Source organism: Trichoderma reesei, assembly GCF_000167675.1.
Source record: "Trichoderma reesei QM6a unplaced genomic scaffold TRIREscaffold_7, whole genome shotgun sequence".
Taxonomy (NCBI): Eukaryota; Fungi; Ascomycota; class Sordariomycetes; order Hypocreales; family Hypocreaceae; genus Trichoderma; species Trichoderma reesei.
Window position 1 is genome coordinate 598,652 of NW_006711154.1, and position 17,223 is coordinate 615,874.

The 17,223-nt window shown below is 52.9% G+C and overlaps 1 protein-coding gene across 1 annotated transcript; it reads left to right on the forward strand.

Annotated features, from left to right (window-relative positions):
• Positions 1-7,572: 7,572 nt before the first annotated feature.
• Positions 7,573-10,965, forward strand: TRIREDRAFT_60194 (phospholipase C; the record flags this gene model as incomplete). Its single annotated transcript, XM_006964452.1, has 2 exons — positions 7,573-7,899; positions 7,993-10,965. The coding sequence occupies 2 exons, from the start codon at positions 7,573-7,575 to the stop codon at positions 10,963-10,965; spliced, it is 3,300 nt and encodes a 1,099-aa protein (XP_006964514.1).
• Between the last annotated feature and the right edge of the window lie 6,258 nt (positions 10,966-17,223).

A 17,223-nucleotide genomic window follows, 5' to 3' on the forward strand; every position in this document is an offset into this window, starting at 1 on the left:
TGTGTCTTGTCCGACCAGGTGCTCTGGCCTGTCGTGCCGCCAAGCTGGTGCGCATGCCGGCCCTCGATCTTCGGTGGCCTCATGACGCGATGAACCAGTTTTTAAAAGTCGGTGAAATTCGAGGCGGCTGTCTTGTCATCTATGACTCCTATAAGGATAGACGCAGACCCCGCAGTTGGGCGTGCATGGGTGTCTGAGGCCTTCGTCCGCCCGAAGCGCTGTACTAAAATCCCACGATGCTTGTTGTACTGGAGTGAGAGAGGCAGGTCATCGTCAGAGCATTGCGTGCTGCCGAGACATTCGGGCCCTCGTTGGGAGGCACTGGGCTGGTCTATTGCTTCTGTCGTACAGGCCCGAGGGATGTACGTACATTACATATCGAGTAAGGTAGTAATAGATGAATGCACCCACTAGACCAGCTTGTCTGTAGGCATACAGTGATACTATTACCACGTAGACGCCGTGGGTTTGCAAGGGGAAAGGATCCAATGGGGGAGACGGGCGAAGGGGAAAAGAGGAAAAGCCGAGAGGATCCTGCCGTAACCTCCTGCCAACGAGAATCAGCACAAGTGATGCCGTTGCACTGTTTCAGCGAATAGAAGAACCGTATCCAGGCCCCGTTGGAGACAAAGCTCATCTTCGGTGACTCTGCACATCCCAAATTGATCTGGCCGCTGCTGATTCCGGCAGGCATCGATGGTCAGTCAATGGCCGACGGCGTATCTGGACGGTTCAGGTGACGCTCTTGACCGCTCTGCAGCATGGATGTGGCTCGCTAGTAGTTGCATCTTCGTACGTGCTTGTACAGGGCCGAAGAGTGGTGGATTGAGGGAATGAGCAGCATGCGCTTCACAAGGCTGCAGAGCCTAAGCCAGGCCAGGCCGGCATGGCATGTGCAGGCATGTACGGGTATCGTGCTCGATTAGTATTCGGGGTTGCTTCGCCGTTCGTGGTTGCGAGTCGTGTCAACGATGGAAGCAGCAGCGGTGGTGGTGGTGGTGGTGGTGCTTTTCGCCGGCCAAACGATAATACGAGCAGCACCACTATTAGCGCCCTTCCTCTTGGCACCGCGGACCTCCTGCCTGGTTCCTGACCTCCAACCTCTTCAGGGCTTCACCCGCCATTGGGGGCAGCAGCTCTTTCCAGCGGGGAAGGAGCAGCCTGGTTCGGTTTGAACTGAACAACAGTGACGCCATTCTTCCTTGGGTTTGACGGATCAAAGGTGCGTGATACCAGTACGTGCTTGTACATGTCACTGCCCTCGCACCGCATGCGTCAAACGAGACGCGCGTGGTTGTCCGAGTAAGTCAGGTAAGTAAGTACCTTACCTATCAGATGCAACAGCAAACGTCCAATGGAAGGTGAAATGCGAATCGAAGGTCGCAGCAGCTCTCCAACCCTTGCTTGATAGGACAGTTTCTGCATGGACCGTTAGATACACCCCCAGATGAGGCCAGGCCAGGCCAGGCCAGGCCAGACCAGACCGCCGGAGACTCGAGGGAAGGGCTGTGTGTAGTGCTGGCTCCGTCAGGTCCACGATCCATTCCGTTCGGGCTCCTCTTTTGCAATTTTTTCCCCCTCCTTGTCCCTTGCCCTGTGTGATCGGAATTGGAGGAGGAAAGAGAGAAGAACGGCCCAAGTAATGAGGAAAAATAAGCAAGCGATGATCTCATCGCTCCCGCAGGTCGACGCCGTACCTGTCACCACGGAAGCCCTACTAGGTACCTCAGGTAGGTAGTCTTTTATTAATAGTAGCAAGACATTCCTTCTGTGGCGGCCTTATCTGAGCATCACCGAGCACGCGTACATGTAGCCAAGCTGCTGCACTTATGATGCCACTCGAGCAATGACACTGGACGCGGTGCATTTCAGCCATCCAAGCATAAGGAATCTTACCATTTGAGGCCCCTCCGCCTGCGCCAGAGCTCTCTCAGAGAGAACAGCTTCCCTATTAAGCATGCCGATGCCCGTGTAACTACCCTTACATTAGCACCAAATGCCAAATGCAGGTCGCACGTACGGGTGCTTGCGCCTCATGCCGTTCCACATGTACTGTCGCCAATATGCCACCCTCTGCGTACTACTCTAGGTAGTTGGAGCATCTCTGTCTGCTGCACTTGCACCAATACGATGCCTTGAATGCTCCTTTGGGAGCGTCCCGACTCACGTCTCGGCTGCCTGCATCTCCGGAAGAGTGCCCGTGGCAGCTGGTCCCGGTGCCATGCCCCCCCCCCCCAAAAGCCACGTCCCTCTTCGGATATGTCGTAACGCTTTGTGAACAACCTCAGCTTGACGTGCCTGTCCCGCACTATTCCATGTATTGAACGCATACGGCGAGGAGCGATTGGATCGGGGGCGCATGCCCGGGGAATTCTCTTGCGCCAAACCGCCGGATGGCAGAGTCAGCAGCCTGGGTTGGCCAGTCAAAGGGGCCGCTTCAATCATCCTACATAGACATCCTCGTAGGCCACATAGCCAATAGAAGGCAGAGCTAGACTGCAGAGCGTGTTCGCCGGCGCAAACGCGAAGGCCTTGGCTGGCTTGTTAGCTGGCTCGCATGGTCGATGGCACGCGGGGGCATCTCATCTGCAGCGCGGCCTTGTGGTGTAACGGCATGTCAGTGCTGTAGAGGAGTCGTGGAAGGAGGAGGCAATAAGGTAGGTAGGTTGGTGGTATTGGGTAGCCAACAGAGGTGAGACAGAAGTTATCGGAACAGTCCATAGGGCGAGAATTGCCATCCCTTTCTTGCTGAGCGGCCAGTCCTCGTCCTTGCCCTCGCGTATTCCCCGTCGTACTGTGATACCTGCTGCTGCAAGGTCTGTATGTAGGTATGTAAGGTAGGATCAGGTCAGAGCAGGTCAGGTATGGACGTGTGCTGGCCCTTGATGCGCGGCGCTACGTGCCAAGCCGCACTGGTCTCCCACTGCCTAGAGCACGACGTCGAGGCAAACGCATCACGCACATGGGATTTCGTATATGTGGAGGAGCGTCTCGCGCGACTGGCCCTCCGACTGGCCCAAATGCTCGCCGCTGCTGATGAGGCATCCATTCGGGGGCTAGGGCTTGGGATGGCGGGGAAGCCCAGGCGGCCATTCGGCTCATAGGCAGTCTTGGCAGTGAAGCCTGCCCAGCATCACTTGATCAAGCACGGATGGAGTCGTAGCAGCAGCAGCAGCACCAGCACCAGCACCAGCAGCAGATAGGGTGGCTTCCATGGCCCTTCCCGCTGGTGTCCTGGTGGCTCTGCCCGCTGGGGTTCCGGCGCCTAGCCACGCCAGAGCTTCGTATCCGCAGCCTCAGATTAGCACTACTCGTGCACCAAGGCCGGAACGGTCGTAGTAACCGTCAGCTGTAGCATCACAGCCAGTTCGTGCCCCTCTTCTCCCGCTTGAAAGATTTTTTTTTTAACCCTTTCCATTTTTCCAGAAGTGGTCTTCACTTCCCGCAGCGTAGAAGGCTCCCCTAGGCAGACCGACAGCGAGGAGCGCCGAGGGCCAAGCTTGCTCATGTCGCCGATCTCTGCTGTCTCGTTGGCCGACTCTCGTCGTTTCATCTTCATGGGGGTGCACAATGGCGCTTACGGGAAGAGATGGAGAAAAGGCCTGTCCCGCCGCTGTCATTCGCTCTGACATGTACAACGTGATCACTGGGCAATGAGAGGGATCAGCACTTTAAAACCACAGGCAGTTTGTCCTCCACGCAAGATGAGTCCAAGCTTCGCGTAAAGTACCAGTATGAACGACTCGAGACGACAGAGCAAGTCCCCTCTCCGGAAATGTCCGAGGACGGCGCCGACTTGAAACTGTCTTGCTCGTCCGCGAGTGTCGGGTAGTGGTGGTGTGCACGGCGGTGATGTATGGTGAGAGCGAGGCTCCCATGGTCTCAGTCCGTGATCCGGTGTGCATCTTGACCTATCCAGGCGGGGGAGGGAGGGGGATGCTCGCACCCCAACGCTTCGACTTGCCGCCATCGCTGGTGCTATCCTGACGTGGCAGCACGAACAGTGATCAGCTGCGCCCACAAAGAGCGGCACGGAGCCAATGGAGCATCATCTCGTTGAAGCTGTTACTGAAGCACAGCCGAAGATCAGCATCATGAGGAGCGGATTGAGGCCCGAGCAGCCGTGGATGTGACGAGTAAGAGGCTCAAGGGTTGACATGTTGCACGGACATGGGTCTTGGAGAGTTGAGCTGACCTGGATTTGGTAACAAAGCCTCCTCCTCCATCATAGTAGGTCGTAGACGCATAGAAAGGTAAGGAAGATAGGTAAGGTTGCACATCGTCTTTTGATACAGCTTCGAAGAGCGAGTTCGCTGCCCACTAGAAGCAGAGGAGACACCAGGAAACGCTTATGCATTTTCGCTTGATCCCAGATGGCGCACGCAATGGTGCGTGTAACTGCCAGCAAACTAGCAGCAGGCGATCATGAACCGCTTGGCCATATGGGCATCTGACGTCTTGGTGGAATTATCCCTAGACAGTTGGAACAACGCGAGGCAGTGCGTGATTCGTTGCCGATATTTCTCAACCGAAGCACGCCCAAAGCAACAGAGCACGATGCCGCATACCTGACTTGACATGAAGCTAACGGCCGGCGATCGTCATTGAAACGAATGCCACCGAAAGGACATGTTTCGACGTCGGGACGGTGATCAGGAGAGACGCCAATGGTCCAATTCCCATGTACGACCGTGTTTGAGCCCGGCTTATTCCAGATAGATTGGGTGTGTGCCAACACAACGGCCGCCCATCACCACCACGACCCCGGCAGATTGGCACAAGGAGCAGCGGTGCTTCCACAGAACGGGGACTCTGGTACTCCGTACTGCAGCACTCTTTGAGGCCTCATTTTCATTCATCGAATTCCTTCTTGTCACTTTGCCTCTCCTCCTTTTGACATCACCGCACTGAATAAGGTGCAACTAAAGCATTTCGAGAGGTGGGGAATCCACAGATTAGTAACAGCAGGAAGAGAGGAGTAATGAAGGCTGCGTGCCTACCTCAGTTGTCAGTTCGGATGGAAGGCACCACGGGCAGCTTAGTCGTGAATGAACCCCCCCATGCTGGAAAGCGCGGGGGATAAGAAACGTTCAAGGTTAGTTAACACCCAGCTCCCGCATTGGAGAATCGCAGAAGGAGGGCTGGACACATGGCGAGGTACCAGGAAACGGGCGGTACCTCAGGTACTTGCGCCGCTCAAGGTACCGGCTGCTCGTATGGGGCGGGTCTCTAGCGGCACCCCCTCCCGGCCCATCCGCGTCATAACTGGCCGTCCCTGGAAATGCTCATGCCTGTCTCTGCTGGCCTAATCTCTTGGCGGGCTTGGAGCTTCTGCCTCTTTGCCTCCCCCTTGCGTGCTGTCTTGTTGCAGCTCCGCTAACGGCACGCCCTTGTCGGCCACTGCCCTTGAGCTAGCAGGCACGACCAGGCATGAAAAACTGGGCTGGTCTGGTCTTATTTTATCTTTTCTGATCTGATTTTCAAAGATTCTGCCGTCTTTCTGCCTCCGCCCTAGTTCGCGATAACTCGTTGGAGCACGCACACTGAACTCCTCGCTCCAGTTTCGCTTCAGACTTGTAACCTTAGCCTCTGGGCTTGTGCAAGCTTTCGTATTAGCAGAGTGTAGATCGCCCCAGTGATGGGAAGTTTCCATTGTTGACGGCCGCCTAACGTGCGTCTGTCTCTTTGTGGTTGTTTATACTTGGAGTGGCTGAAGGCAGTGTGAGCCTTGAAGTGCTTGCTTGACTGCAAGGGATTAAGGTAAGGTACGGATAAGGCATGCTCACATGTGGACGATGACTTTTTGCTGTCACAGTCGACGGCCTTGGGACGAGCCCTCACTGGCCTCTTGGACCCGGACGCTCTGGCTCGCTGGAAATTGCAGGGCATGGATTGCTGCCGCCGCATGGTTGCCCTCTGACGTCTTGCCTTGACGTGATGGACGGACTCTGGCATCGGATTGACTGCAGTCACTCGAACCCTTGTCCCTCCTGTCTTGGACGTCCGTTCTCCGCCGGCCCAACTGGCGCTTGGCTGATGCTGCTCGTACTCATTGTACATACTACAATACAGACAGACAGAGTTGTACTCGTACAGTACTGTAGGTACCTCGGGCCTGTCCCTTGCTGGAGCGTCCAGGGCCATGCCATGCTACCTCTCGAAGATTACCTAGGTAGAGCTCTCCTGTCGCAAATTTCCCGACTGATGTTAGTACCCAGCAGCGCCTAAAGGGGATGGGGGGGCGTGTGAGCAGCAAAGGCAAACATCGCAGAGAGTTCCGAAAAATTCACAGAAAAAGAAGCTTAGCTTCCAACAGTAATAATGCGAGCTTCGGTGCAGGCGCCACACCCCCCAGGCAGAGCCTTGAACCTACCAAGGTACCGCTCTAGCCTGTCTTTGTACACCCACCCACCCAGAGCACTCCCACTCCATCCAGTCTTTTTTGACTCAATGGCTGCCACTACTTTTTTGTGCTTCAACCTCCAGTCTACTCTTCCTCCTTCTTGCGCCCAGATATCGCAGCCTCTCTCTCTCTCCCTGGACCTCACCACCAAGCCGCTGTGCACACAAGGGCCCCCAGCGCCGCTTCCTCGCATTGGGCAGCCATTCACTCGGACATCGCACGAGAATCTCCAAGACGCCTTGCCACCGAGCGTTACATCCGGTCCTCGATCTGCCTCTTTGCGGCTCCGTCACAAACAGGCCCTTTCCTGCACCTCATCATTCCGAAGCTCGCTCCTACTTAAACTCGGCCCTCTCCTCCTCCCCCTCCTCCTCCACTGGCAGCTCTCACGCTCTACCTTACACTCCTCCAGCCGAGTTCCTCCCCGCGATTCAAGCAAGAGTCGTCATCGACATCGCCCACAATTTCCGGCCTCCATCCAGCAAGAATAGCCGATTCCCCCCCCTCCCTCTCTCAAGAATCGGCAGGCTGTGTAGCATCATATAGTTGCTTCGCATCTTCGCGCGTCTTGCCCGTCCTTCCTGCAGCGTCTCCAAGACATTCGGCTTGGGGTATTTGCCCCAAAGGAGCGACGTGCATACGGGCTACGTTTCTGCCACCTCACCAACCTGTCGCGGGCTGGCATTGCTCGACCGGGTCTGATCGTCCCTAGGCCTGCGCTTTTGGATGCTCAAGCCACCCTTGACGACGGCCCACTGAACGAGTGCTGCAGCAGCTGCAAAGGCAGACGGACAGACGTGTGTGTAGAACCCCAACTCGCCTACCTACCTACCTTGGACGCCTTCACCTTGAAGCTACAACTTCACTTGTACTCTGGCCCTACTCCCTCCTTGACCCCTGGCCAGCCTGGCTTCAGGACCACGACCATCCACAGCCCCTGCGGATCGCCTTAGTTCGACCCTTCCACCCCCCCGCATCCCGTTCTCCCCAGATTTGATGCAACATGCATACAGCTCGAGGCTTATAAGGGTCACTCCGCCTGCCGAACTCTCGAGGCTTGCCTCTGCAATGAGCTTGCTATTCACCTACCTACCACACAAATCATGAGTAGCAGACACCCAGACTCAACTCACTCCTCTGCGCCCCAAGCATTGGGCCGTGGCAGCACCATGTCCTCACAATCCAAGCCTCTCCCGCGTCCGAGCCCTGCCCACGTCCAGACAAACCTGGGCATGCAACGTCCTGCCGCAGCTCCCCCCTCGGCAATCAGCGCGTCCTCGAAGGCCTCCAATTCCCAGCATGGATCTCCCATCATGTCTCCAGAATCTCTCTTCACCACCAATTCCTCCATACAAGCATCGCCGGACTGCATACGGCCTCAGCTCGATGATCCGGTCTCCTCGGGGTTCCAGCTGCCCGAAGCCATCATATCCCGAAGAACCAGCGCGAACTCTCTCGGGCCCAGCTGTTCGGGAAGCCCCGGCGCTCCTGCCGACGTGACCGGGACTGCCAACGCTCCAGTCTCTACCTTCATCCCCTCGACCACGACTACCTGCACCACGAACAACACCGCCCCCGCTGCCTCCAAGGGCCTGATTCGACGGATATCCAGCCGAGCATCAAGGCGGCTCTCTAGCAAAGGGCGCCAGAACTCGGCTGCCCCCTCGAGTCGCGAAACGAGCGTTGGCCCCTGCTTCTGGCGGAAACGCAGCGACAGCAGTGTGACCGTCCCCGAATTTGGTCTCGTCAACACGGACTCCGAGTCTGATATGGAAGACGACTGGGTTTCCTGGTCCGCAAACTATTTCGACGGCACCCGAGACTCGCCGACTGACAGCACCACTGGCTCCATCAGCAGCAAATCGAACACCATGGAAGGCCCTGTCATCCCGCTGCAGCTGAAGCAGGGGACCCTACTGAAGAAGGTGTCCAAGAAGAACCGCTCCAAGCTCGTACTCCTCTCGTACGACCCCGAGACGAACAAGCTATTGTGGGATCGTGCGCGCCCACACAAGTTCCTCCATGTCGACGAGATCAAGGAGATTCGGACAGGGTCGGATGTCCAGCAGTACTGCCGCGACTTTGGCATCCCGGAATGGGAGCGCTCGAGAATGTTTTCTATTCTCTATGCCGTCCCTGATAAGTCAAAGTTCAAGTTCCTTCATCTCATCGCCGATGTCACCGAAATCTACCAGATGTGGACCACCTTTCTGTATGACATGCTGAGGCATCGCCAGGAGGTCATGACTTCTTTGATGACCTTTAACGAGAAGGCAATCAATCAATACTGGCAATCAGAGATGCAGAAGCACAACTCGGAAGATCAGGAAGAGCTCGATATCACGGGCGTCAAGCGGATATGCCAAAACTTACACATCTACAGCTCGCAGGCAATCCTTGAAGTCAACTTCCGCCTCGCCGATGCCCGGGGCCACGGAAAACTCAACTATCCCGAGTTCCTCAAGTTTGTGCGTCTCATGCGGCAGCGGCATGACGTGCGCCAACTCATGAAGAGTATAGCAGCAAGGCCTGAGGTTGGACTCACCCTTGACGAGTTCCTCGACTTCCTTCGGAATATTCAGAAGGAGGACGTCTCGAACCGCGCTGCCTGGGAGAAGACCTTTACCAAGTTTGTCCGCAAGCACAGAAATGACGACCCGAGCGCCGAGGTCAGCGCTGAGGATCTCAGCATCATGTCAGAGACGGCCTTCATTGGGTTCTTGAGCTCCAGGCAAAACATGCCTACCATAGATGAGCAGCAGGAGTTTACGCTTGACCGCCCCATGAACGAGTACTTCATCTCTAGCTCACACAATACCTATCTTCTGGGACGCCAAGTTGCGGGTCAATCCAGCATCGAAGGATACATTTCAGCCCTCGTGAGAGGATGCCGCTGTGTTGAAGTCGACTGCTGGGATGGCAATGACGGCCAGCCCTCCGTTGTTCATGGCCGCACACTCACCAGCGCCATCAGTTTCCAGGAGGTCATGACCACCATTCAAAAGTACGCATTTGTCAAGTCAAAGTTCCCTCTCTGGATCTCGCTCGAGGTACACTGCAACCCTACGCAGCAGGCCATCATGGCCAAGATCATGAAGGACACGCTCGGTGACATGCTTGTTACGGAGCCATTGGATCCCAACTCGTCCAAGCTACCTTCCCCTTCGGAGCTAATGGAGCGTATCCTCATCAAGGTCAAACAGCCACGGATGAGCAAGGATGATGCCGCCAGTGGCGACGTATTGAACACCCGAAAGCGAGGAAACAGTCTTAGCTCTTCGTTCACACGACCAGCCAACTCGGATCCTCCTGCGCTTTCTACCTCCCAATCGGTTCCTCAGAGCCCTCTCCTTAATCCCAGCAACTCCCGTAACCTGAAGTTTGCTGGAAAGAGCCGGGTCAACACCATCGCCGAAGGCGAGGTGCAAGAACCGCAGGCAAATGCCAACAGCGACACTGACAGTGGGAGCGAGCATGGCTCGTCCAAGGGATCCAACAACATTGTTCCAGTGCTGGGCAAGCTGGGAGTGTACTGTGCTGGCCTCAAGTTCTCAGGTTTCGATGCACCGGCGGCCAAGAAGTTCAATCACATATTCTCCTTTATGGAGAGTAGCTTTGCCAAACATGCCCGGACCAAGGAGGAGAAGATGCAGTTGGACATTCACAATATGCGCTACCTCATGCGCGTTTACCCAGATGGCGCACGGTTGACTTCAAGTAACTTTGACCCCATTTCCTACTGGCGTCGCGGCGTCCAGATGGCCGCCTTGAACTGGCAAACGTTTGACCTGGGTATGCAAGTCAACCAGGCCATGTTCGAGGGCGGCACAGACTCGTCTGGATACGTCCTCAAGCCGCAAGAGCTCCGCGACATCCAAGTGCTTCCATACAATCAGGCCGTCAACGAGGCTCTTGCCCAGGGCAAGAAGGAGCGGTCCGTCGTATCGTTTGGCATCGACGTCATCTCCGCCCAACAGCTGATGCGGCCCGCAAACTTGGCTGCAAGCAAGTCGATGGACTTTTACGTCGACGTCGACGTGTTCCACGCAAACGACAAGCGCAACAAGAAAGACAGGGACCTTGAGCTGTGCCATGAGCCTGACTCGCCTTTACTTCGTCACACCGAAGTGATCCGCGAGAATGGCTTCAACCCAATGTTCAACAACGGCCAGTTCCGCTTCAAGGTTACAACCAAGCACCCAGAGCTGATCTTTGTTCGCTGGTCCGTCAGACTGTCTAGCGATGGCGAAAGCTACAGCAGCAGCTCCAAGGAGAAGCCCCCGATGGCCAGCTACACCGCCAAGCTGAGCAATCTCAGGAATGGATACCGCACGCTGCCGCTCCTCAACCACGCTGGAGAGCAGTATTTGTTCTCCACCCTCTTTTGCAAGATTGACGTTGATCCTATCGAGAAGAAATACATTGACGTTCCCCAAACCGCGCAAGAAGGAGGCAGCAAACTCAACCGCTTGGGCGGTAGGGTATTCGGACGAACCAGCGGAAGCCCCCGGAGCACCATGGAAAAGGGCAGCGCGGAGAAGCGCAGCTTCGAGAGCAACTGAGCTGGCTGCTGCACCCAATCCTCCCATATGATGAGACACCTATGATGACTTCTCCTTCTTCTGATCTGGCCTGGGCTGGTCTTTTACCCGGCCGGATCCGTGTTTTACGATCTGGTTTATCTTGGTGTTTTTTTTTCTACTTTCTTGACTTCTTCTTCTACTTCTTCACCTCACGGCGGTGCCGCATGGCGACTGTACCTGATGGGTACCAATGCGCCCCTTGTTTTCTCTGCATTGTTTTGGTGCTCCCTTTTTTTGCTCAGTACGGCGCACGGAACTAAAAGCGAAACCAAATACCCACCCAACTTTGACCTGCGGAGAACAAGGACGCCCTTTTGGATACCTCTTCTCCCTTGCTTTACATTCTATTGTTGTTTTTCTACTTCATTTCCTTTTGTTTATGATGGGATGCAGGGACTACGGTGTCCCAGGAAATACATGTGCCAAATTGTTATCTGGTATTCACAGGCGAAGCATTGCATAAGGACAGGGCACACATGAAAGGCATAACATAGACGGGACGGGCGAAGGAACCCACGCTGGATTTTTTTTTTTTTTTTTCCTGTTTCTGTTTCGTTTTCCTTTTTCTCCTTTTCTTGCTCATGAGCTCGCGATAAATTGTGTATTGGGATCTTGATACAGGTTATTTGTCTTTCCCCGTCTCGTGTTTTTCTCTTGGTCTTTGAATAAGAAGAGGGTCGCTTTGTTACTGTTCAGGAGAAACTCGGCCGGGAATGTACAAACATATGATACATGTGGACAGACTGTCAGGTACTAGGTGTGAAACCGGATTTGCTGATCAATGAGGATACGCTTTTTGTCTTTTGTGCTTCTTAGTCTTTTAGCGTCGGCGTTGAGAAAGGTGCTTGCTTTCGTTTCACAGCCCATTGGGAGGGAGGGCTGGTCTGATGATTCAGCAGGGAGGCAGGGGAGACACGGACAGGGACATGGGTTTGGGGCAAGAGAGTGTGGTTATGAGGACACTCTTGCTGTTTGCAACGGTTTCCGGGGTTTCATCTTGGGTATAAGGGTCCAACGGTGCTTCCGTGGTATGAAACGGCGGACCAAGGGCGTATGTGATGAGATGCAGACGACGATTAGCATATAACATGTAGCGAAATGCGGACCCAGTTTTGTCTGATATCGCAGAGGCTTCTAGGTGATGAGTGTGTATGTGCATAGAGTGGCTTGATGAGCAGCTTCGTTGGAGCTCCCTCTGTCACGAGCATGTCACCAGATGGACACCGCTGATTGCGTGCTAAACGGCACTGCCAACGACATGGACGTGTCCCAAGTTTGATGTAGAAGAGCTCACGGAGCAAGAGGTGGTCATGCCTGATGCTCGGACGGAGAAAGGGTCGTGCCAGTAAGGCCGCCCAACGTCAAGTATATTCCTCCAATGTCAATTTCTCTCTTCTGTTGTCCCTTTTCGACTCAACTCAAAGCATTGGTATATACATACGTGAATGAGGGAGTCTGGAGATTGCATACGGTTAGGGCTGTGATCTATCGAACGATGTTGGCTTTCTTGTTACGTGTGCCAAGGAGAGAGCAAAGCGTGGAGTTGAAAGTGGAATAATTAATTCCCTCTCCAAGACAGGTATAATGGTCGAACTTCCTCAGAACTGTTGGAGTCCTCTCATACGACAACCCTTCCGGTATCTTTTTTGGCACGACCGTTTGCGTACTGAAGCCTCCTCCTGGTAATTGCCTTACCAAGTAATGCCGATGACAATCAGCACAGCAAGGGGAGTTGTGCTCGCTGCTGCTGCTGCTGCTGCTGCTGCTTGGCGCAGCCACAAGGTTGCTGTGGGCAAGCGAGGCGGTCTCCTTTGTTGTGGCTCTGTGCGTTGCTTCTTCTCCTGTGATGAAGCTCCTTGGGCTGCCTCCCTCTCTGGCTTGAACAACCCCCCCCCAGATAGAGAGGGAGGCTTTGTTGAAGGAGGGATCTGCGCCATTGTAGAGTGAATTGGAGCTTGTTGGTTAATTATTATTTACATACCTACCTAGGTTGGCTTCGTTGGCAGTTTGTTCAATATGAACCTCTTCTGGGCAAATTCCGAACGAGTGTGATGGAAAGGGCGGTGTTGCAATTAGGCATCGAGAAGGACTTGTTGGGTATAATGATTTACATGATTTACCTACTTTTGGTGTGGTTTAGTTGGTGTTAGTACTTAGGACTTGGTGTGATAGGGGATGGTTTGATTTGTTGTTGTTGTTGCTGCTGGTGGTGTTTCAATTTTTCACATGGCATTTCAGCATTGGGATTTTTTTTTTTTTTTTTCTTTTTTTTTTCTTTCGAAACGACGTGTTTCTGTTCGTTTGCCGATGACGAGTCCACATTAATATCTGCCGTCCAAGTCATGGAGATATGCAAAATGACGTCTGATGCTCCTCCCCTCTCCCCTCCCCTTGTGACGGCCAATCTCTTTGCTCCATTTTCCGGTGCAGGGACGTGGGAAAAGATTGAGAAGGGGAGGGAGGGAATGGGACGGGATGGAGTCATATCTGTCTGATAGGCGATGTCGGAGTTTAGGAATGTGCGAATGGGCAAAGAAGAGAGAAGGAGAGAGAGAGAAAATGACACCATGAAATACAAGATGCACGTTTCCCGCGTTTCATGTTTTGTTCTTTGTCGGGCTGAGCTATTACTATTACTATTCCAGGTCTCCATATTTCATGTTTCGTTTTTTGCGGAGTTGAAGGGATGGAGATTGTCAGTTTTTGTGGTGACAAACATGTTCATTCGTTTTTAGGGGAAAAGAAAAAGGGTAAACATGCCAAATTGGTTTAGAAACAACAGGAGCTACGAATACAAGTACGAAGTAGTACTACCTACATAAGGTACCTACAAGAGAAAAGGGGGGGCGTGTGGTTTCGAGAGGGTACTGCGACTTTAGATATTACTACTCTGTTTGGCTTAAGTGGGAGAAGCTTTCTGAAACGGAGCTGTTGCGGCTCTAGCGGAAGTTTTTCTTGACTTGGTGTTGTTGTCGAAAGATACTTTGGAGGCTGCGTGAGGAGCAGGCGGATGGTAAGTATCTCGAGTTTTAGGGGGGAGACAAGTTTGAATCAGCTGCATGGCGTCGAACTGGGGACAAATTAGACTTTTTGGCTGTGGATTGCTAGGTATAGGTAGAGGTACATGCAGCTGTAGCTCTACAAAGAGATAGAGAGTATAGAGATACTTAGGTATGTACTGAGCTGATAAGGCACCTTGCACACTGACATCTGTACATAAGGTAGGTAAGGTATGTTTGATAACCTCAGTGGAAAATGAAGGACATGACGGGCAAGATTGCTTCCACCGATAGATGACCAAGCGGGGCATATCAACGGAAGCTTCCAATTTGGAGACAATTGGACAACGGCGCGGTGATGCCTCTCCGTTGGACAAACCGTCCGTTCCGCCTAAACGGCACGTAAGCACTTGATAAGCCTACTCGTCAACTCGGTCACTGCCCTTAATACAATACGTGCTCATTAACCCGCCCCGTATTCTTTACGGACCTCGGGAAGCAAGGCCATATAGCGTGAGATTCCAAAACAACTGGTGATGTCAAGTCGTCGCCATCGGGTGCGGTGCATAAGGTAGGTAGGTAGATTGGGGGTGAGAACCGCCCGGAGGTGCCTCCGTGGCTAGTCTCCGGACTGAGGCGGGGATGGGCATATTGGAGAGAAAGAGAGAAAAGGTCCGGCGAGCTAATAATAAGGTAGGATTTGAGAAAGGGATGATATATTATCTCCCGTCGCTTCATGGGGGAGGATGAGAAGCTATGATTGGCTTTCTGGGTACGGTCTTTTCCAATCAATCCTTGCCTTGGCTTTCTTGTTAGCCGGTCATCTGCTGGCACCCGCAGGCGGGAAGCTTCGATGATGATCCTACATGTTCTTCAGTTGGAGAGGACTGGAGAATGTGTTGACATAGGAACTACTGATGCAGCAGGGACAGTAATTGGCAAGGTTCGTTTATCACCTACTAGGTAGCTTGTCTGCATGTATGTAATATGTGATGGAAGAGGTAGGTAGTTGAAAGCGCATCTGGAGGTGAATGTAACGAGGGAGGATCTACAGTGCATTCTGCGCTTACCCCGGCATTCAGATAAAAAAGACAATGGGGAAAGCTGACATCTACACGAGACGAAAGACAAAGGAAGGAAAATGAGTTGATACTCCAATTCGGGCGTCGTAACAGTGAGGTATGTAAGTATCTCAGTACAAGAAGCTAGGTACCTACGTTGGAGATCCGAGGTTCCAAAGCAACAACAGGTATGTAAGTGCAATGAGGTACCCAGCTAGGGGGCGTGGATGTGGTAAAAGATCGCATTATTAATTACCTAGATAGGTGCCTTGGGCGGGTGGCCGTGGAAACGAATCGATTGCTGGAAACGAGAACGAGCCAAAAGAACGAATCACCACTTTCAGGTACAAGCTGGGCTGAAGCCGAACAAGTACCTTTTCCGCACCGGTACTTGCTGCCTCTCTTCCATGAGCTGCCCTCCTTTTCAGCGGTACCTCTTAGAGGAGAAAGTACCTCCTATACCTCATTATTTCACGTGTTCCATGCTTCAAGGCGTTGTTTGATGATTATCCCCCTGAATTTCGTTCCATTTCTTTTCCAAATATCACATGTGCATATCAATTGCCAATTTGACATGATGGGAGAGATTCTACTCCGTAGCTCGTTGGCAGCTGTCGTACCACAAACTGCTTGAAAGCACTGGAATGCGAGGGGAATCTAACCGAAAAAAAAAACAAGAATCAATAAAAAAAAAAGAAAATGAGCCTGGCAGCGCCCCATAGCGGTAAAACACGCCGGGGCCGAAATCCAAAGCCTCACTTGCGCTCAGCTGAGCTTCAGCTGTCCTTGACCTCGAACCAACAGCATATTGACACCTTTAACCTACCTAGTACTCAAGGTACCTAGATTCGCATCTAAGGTACCTTACCTTACCTTGGTTGGTGTTATTTCGCATTGCCTTTCGAGTACAGCATGTACTAATCTCATCAATAACCTCGTATACTATACCTCGTAAGGAGACTTGAATCTGCCCATTCATACCTTCTACTCACCCGTATATTCTTTTCTCTACCATGATCTATACAGCCCCTTGTCTACTTGATGTACATGTATTATTCCATCCTTAGTACGCACATCACATAGTAACAGCCCAATCCTTGTAATCCCGCAACCTCCCAGGGCTGAACCCGTCGGACATGACCTCACTCTCCAAACGCAAATCCACGATACCTTCAATGCCGAACAAGGGGGGGGTTGGGGGGGGGGGGGGGGGGGGGGTTTTCCAAAAAAGCCCGATGCGGGAAAAAAAAAAAAAAAAAAGGGGGGGCATACGTAAGAACCCTCCTCCCACCCATGCATCCCCAGGCAACAGAACGACAAACACAGCGGAAACTGCGGGAAGACGACTCCAGATGAATTAGTACATTGATACAGCAGTAATCATAATAAGGTACTCCATACCTACGGTACCTTACTTAGTAGTATCGAATGTACCATCGAAACCCGGGATCGCGTGCCCTCCCCCGCCATCAAATCCCATCGCAAACACAATTTATGAAACGGAAGAAAAGGGGAGGAAGAAGAAGAAGCAGAAGGGGAGAGGGGTGTATGTAATCCTGATTTTTGTGGGGGAAACGATACAAAGAAACGCCAACTTCCATCTCACCTCTTTTGCCTGTTTCTCTTTTTTCTCGAACGGTTCCGCGTTTGTTCGAAGCGTATTATCGTTCGGATAACCGCTGCCGTGCTCCGGCACGCCGGTCCTCTTTTAGTTTGCAATTTTCGGTTTCACTTAGAGATACATGAGGTATGTAAGGTATGTACATGGCTTCACGTACAAAGTAGACAAAGGTGAAAGAATCAAAGACCAGGTGTATACAAGGATGATCCATGGCGCGGCATTGTAAATCGCCGGGATTCCGTGGATGCGTGTATTCTTCTATTCGACCTTCGCACGAATTCCCTCTATTGGTAGTCATGGAAGGGAACAATAAAGCAACACCTTCACACGCCCCTTATTAATCTATGGAGTTAAAAACACCGGTGTTCATAGTCGTAGTACTGCTGCCTTGGGAGACCACCCTCCGCAGATTCCGAAGCTTGTAGAGGGTGATTAATATGTGACGACGGTTCAAATGTCGTTGTTTCCCTTTCCGAATGACTTTCCGGTTGCAACGAGGCACAAATGTCTAGCTTTTTGTTGGACTGGAGCAGCAGTTGATTAGAGGGAAGAGTGG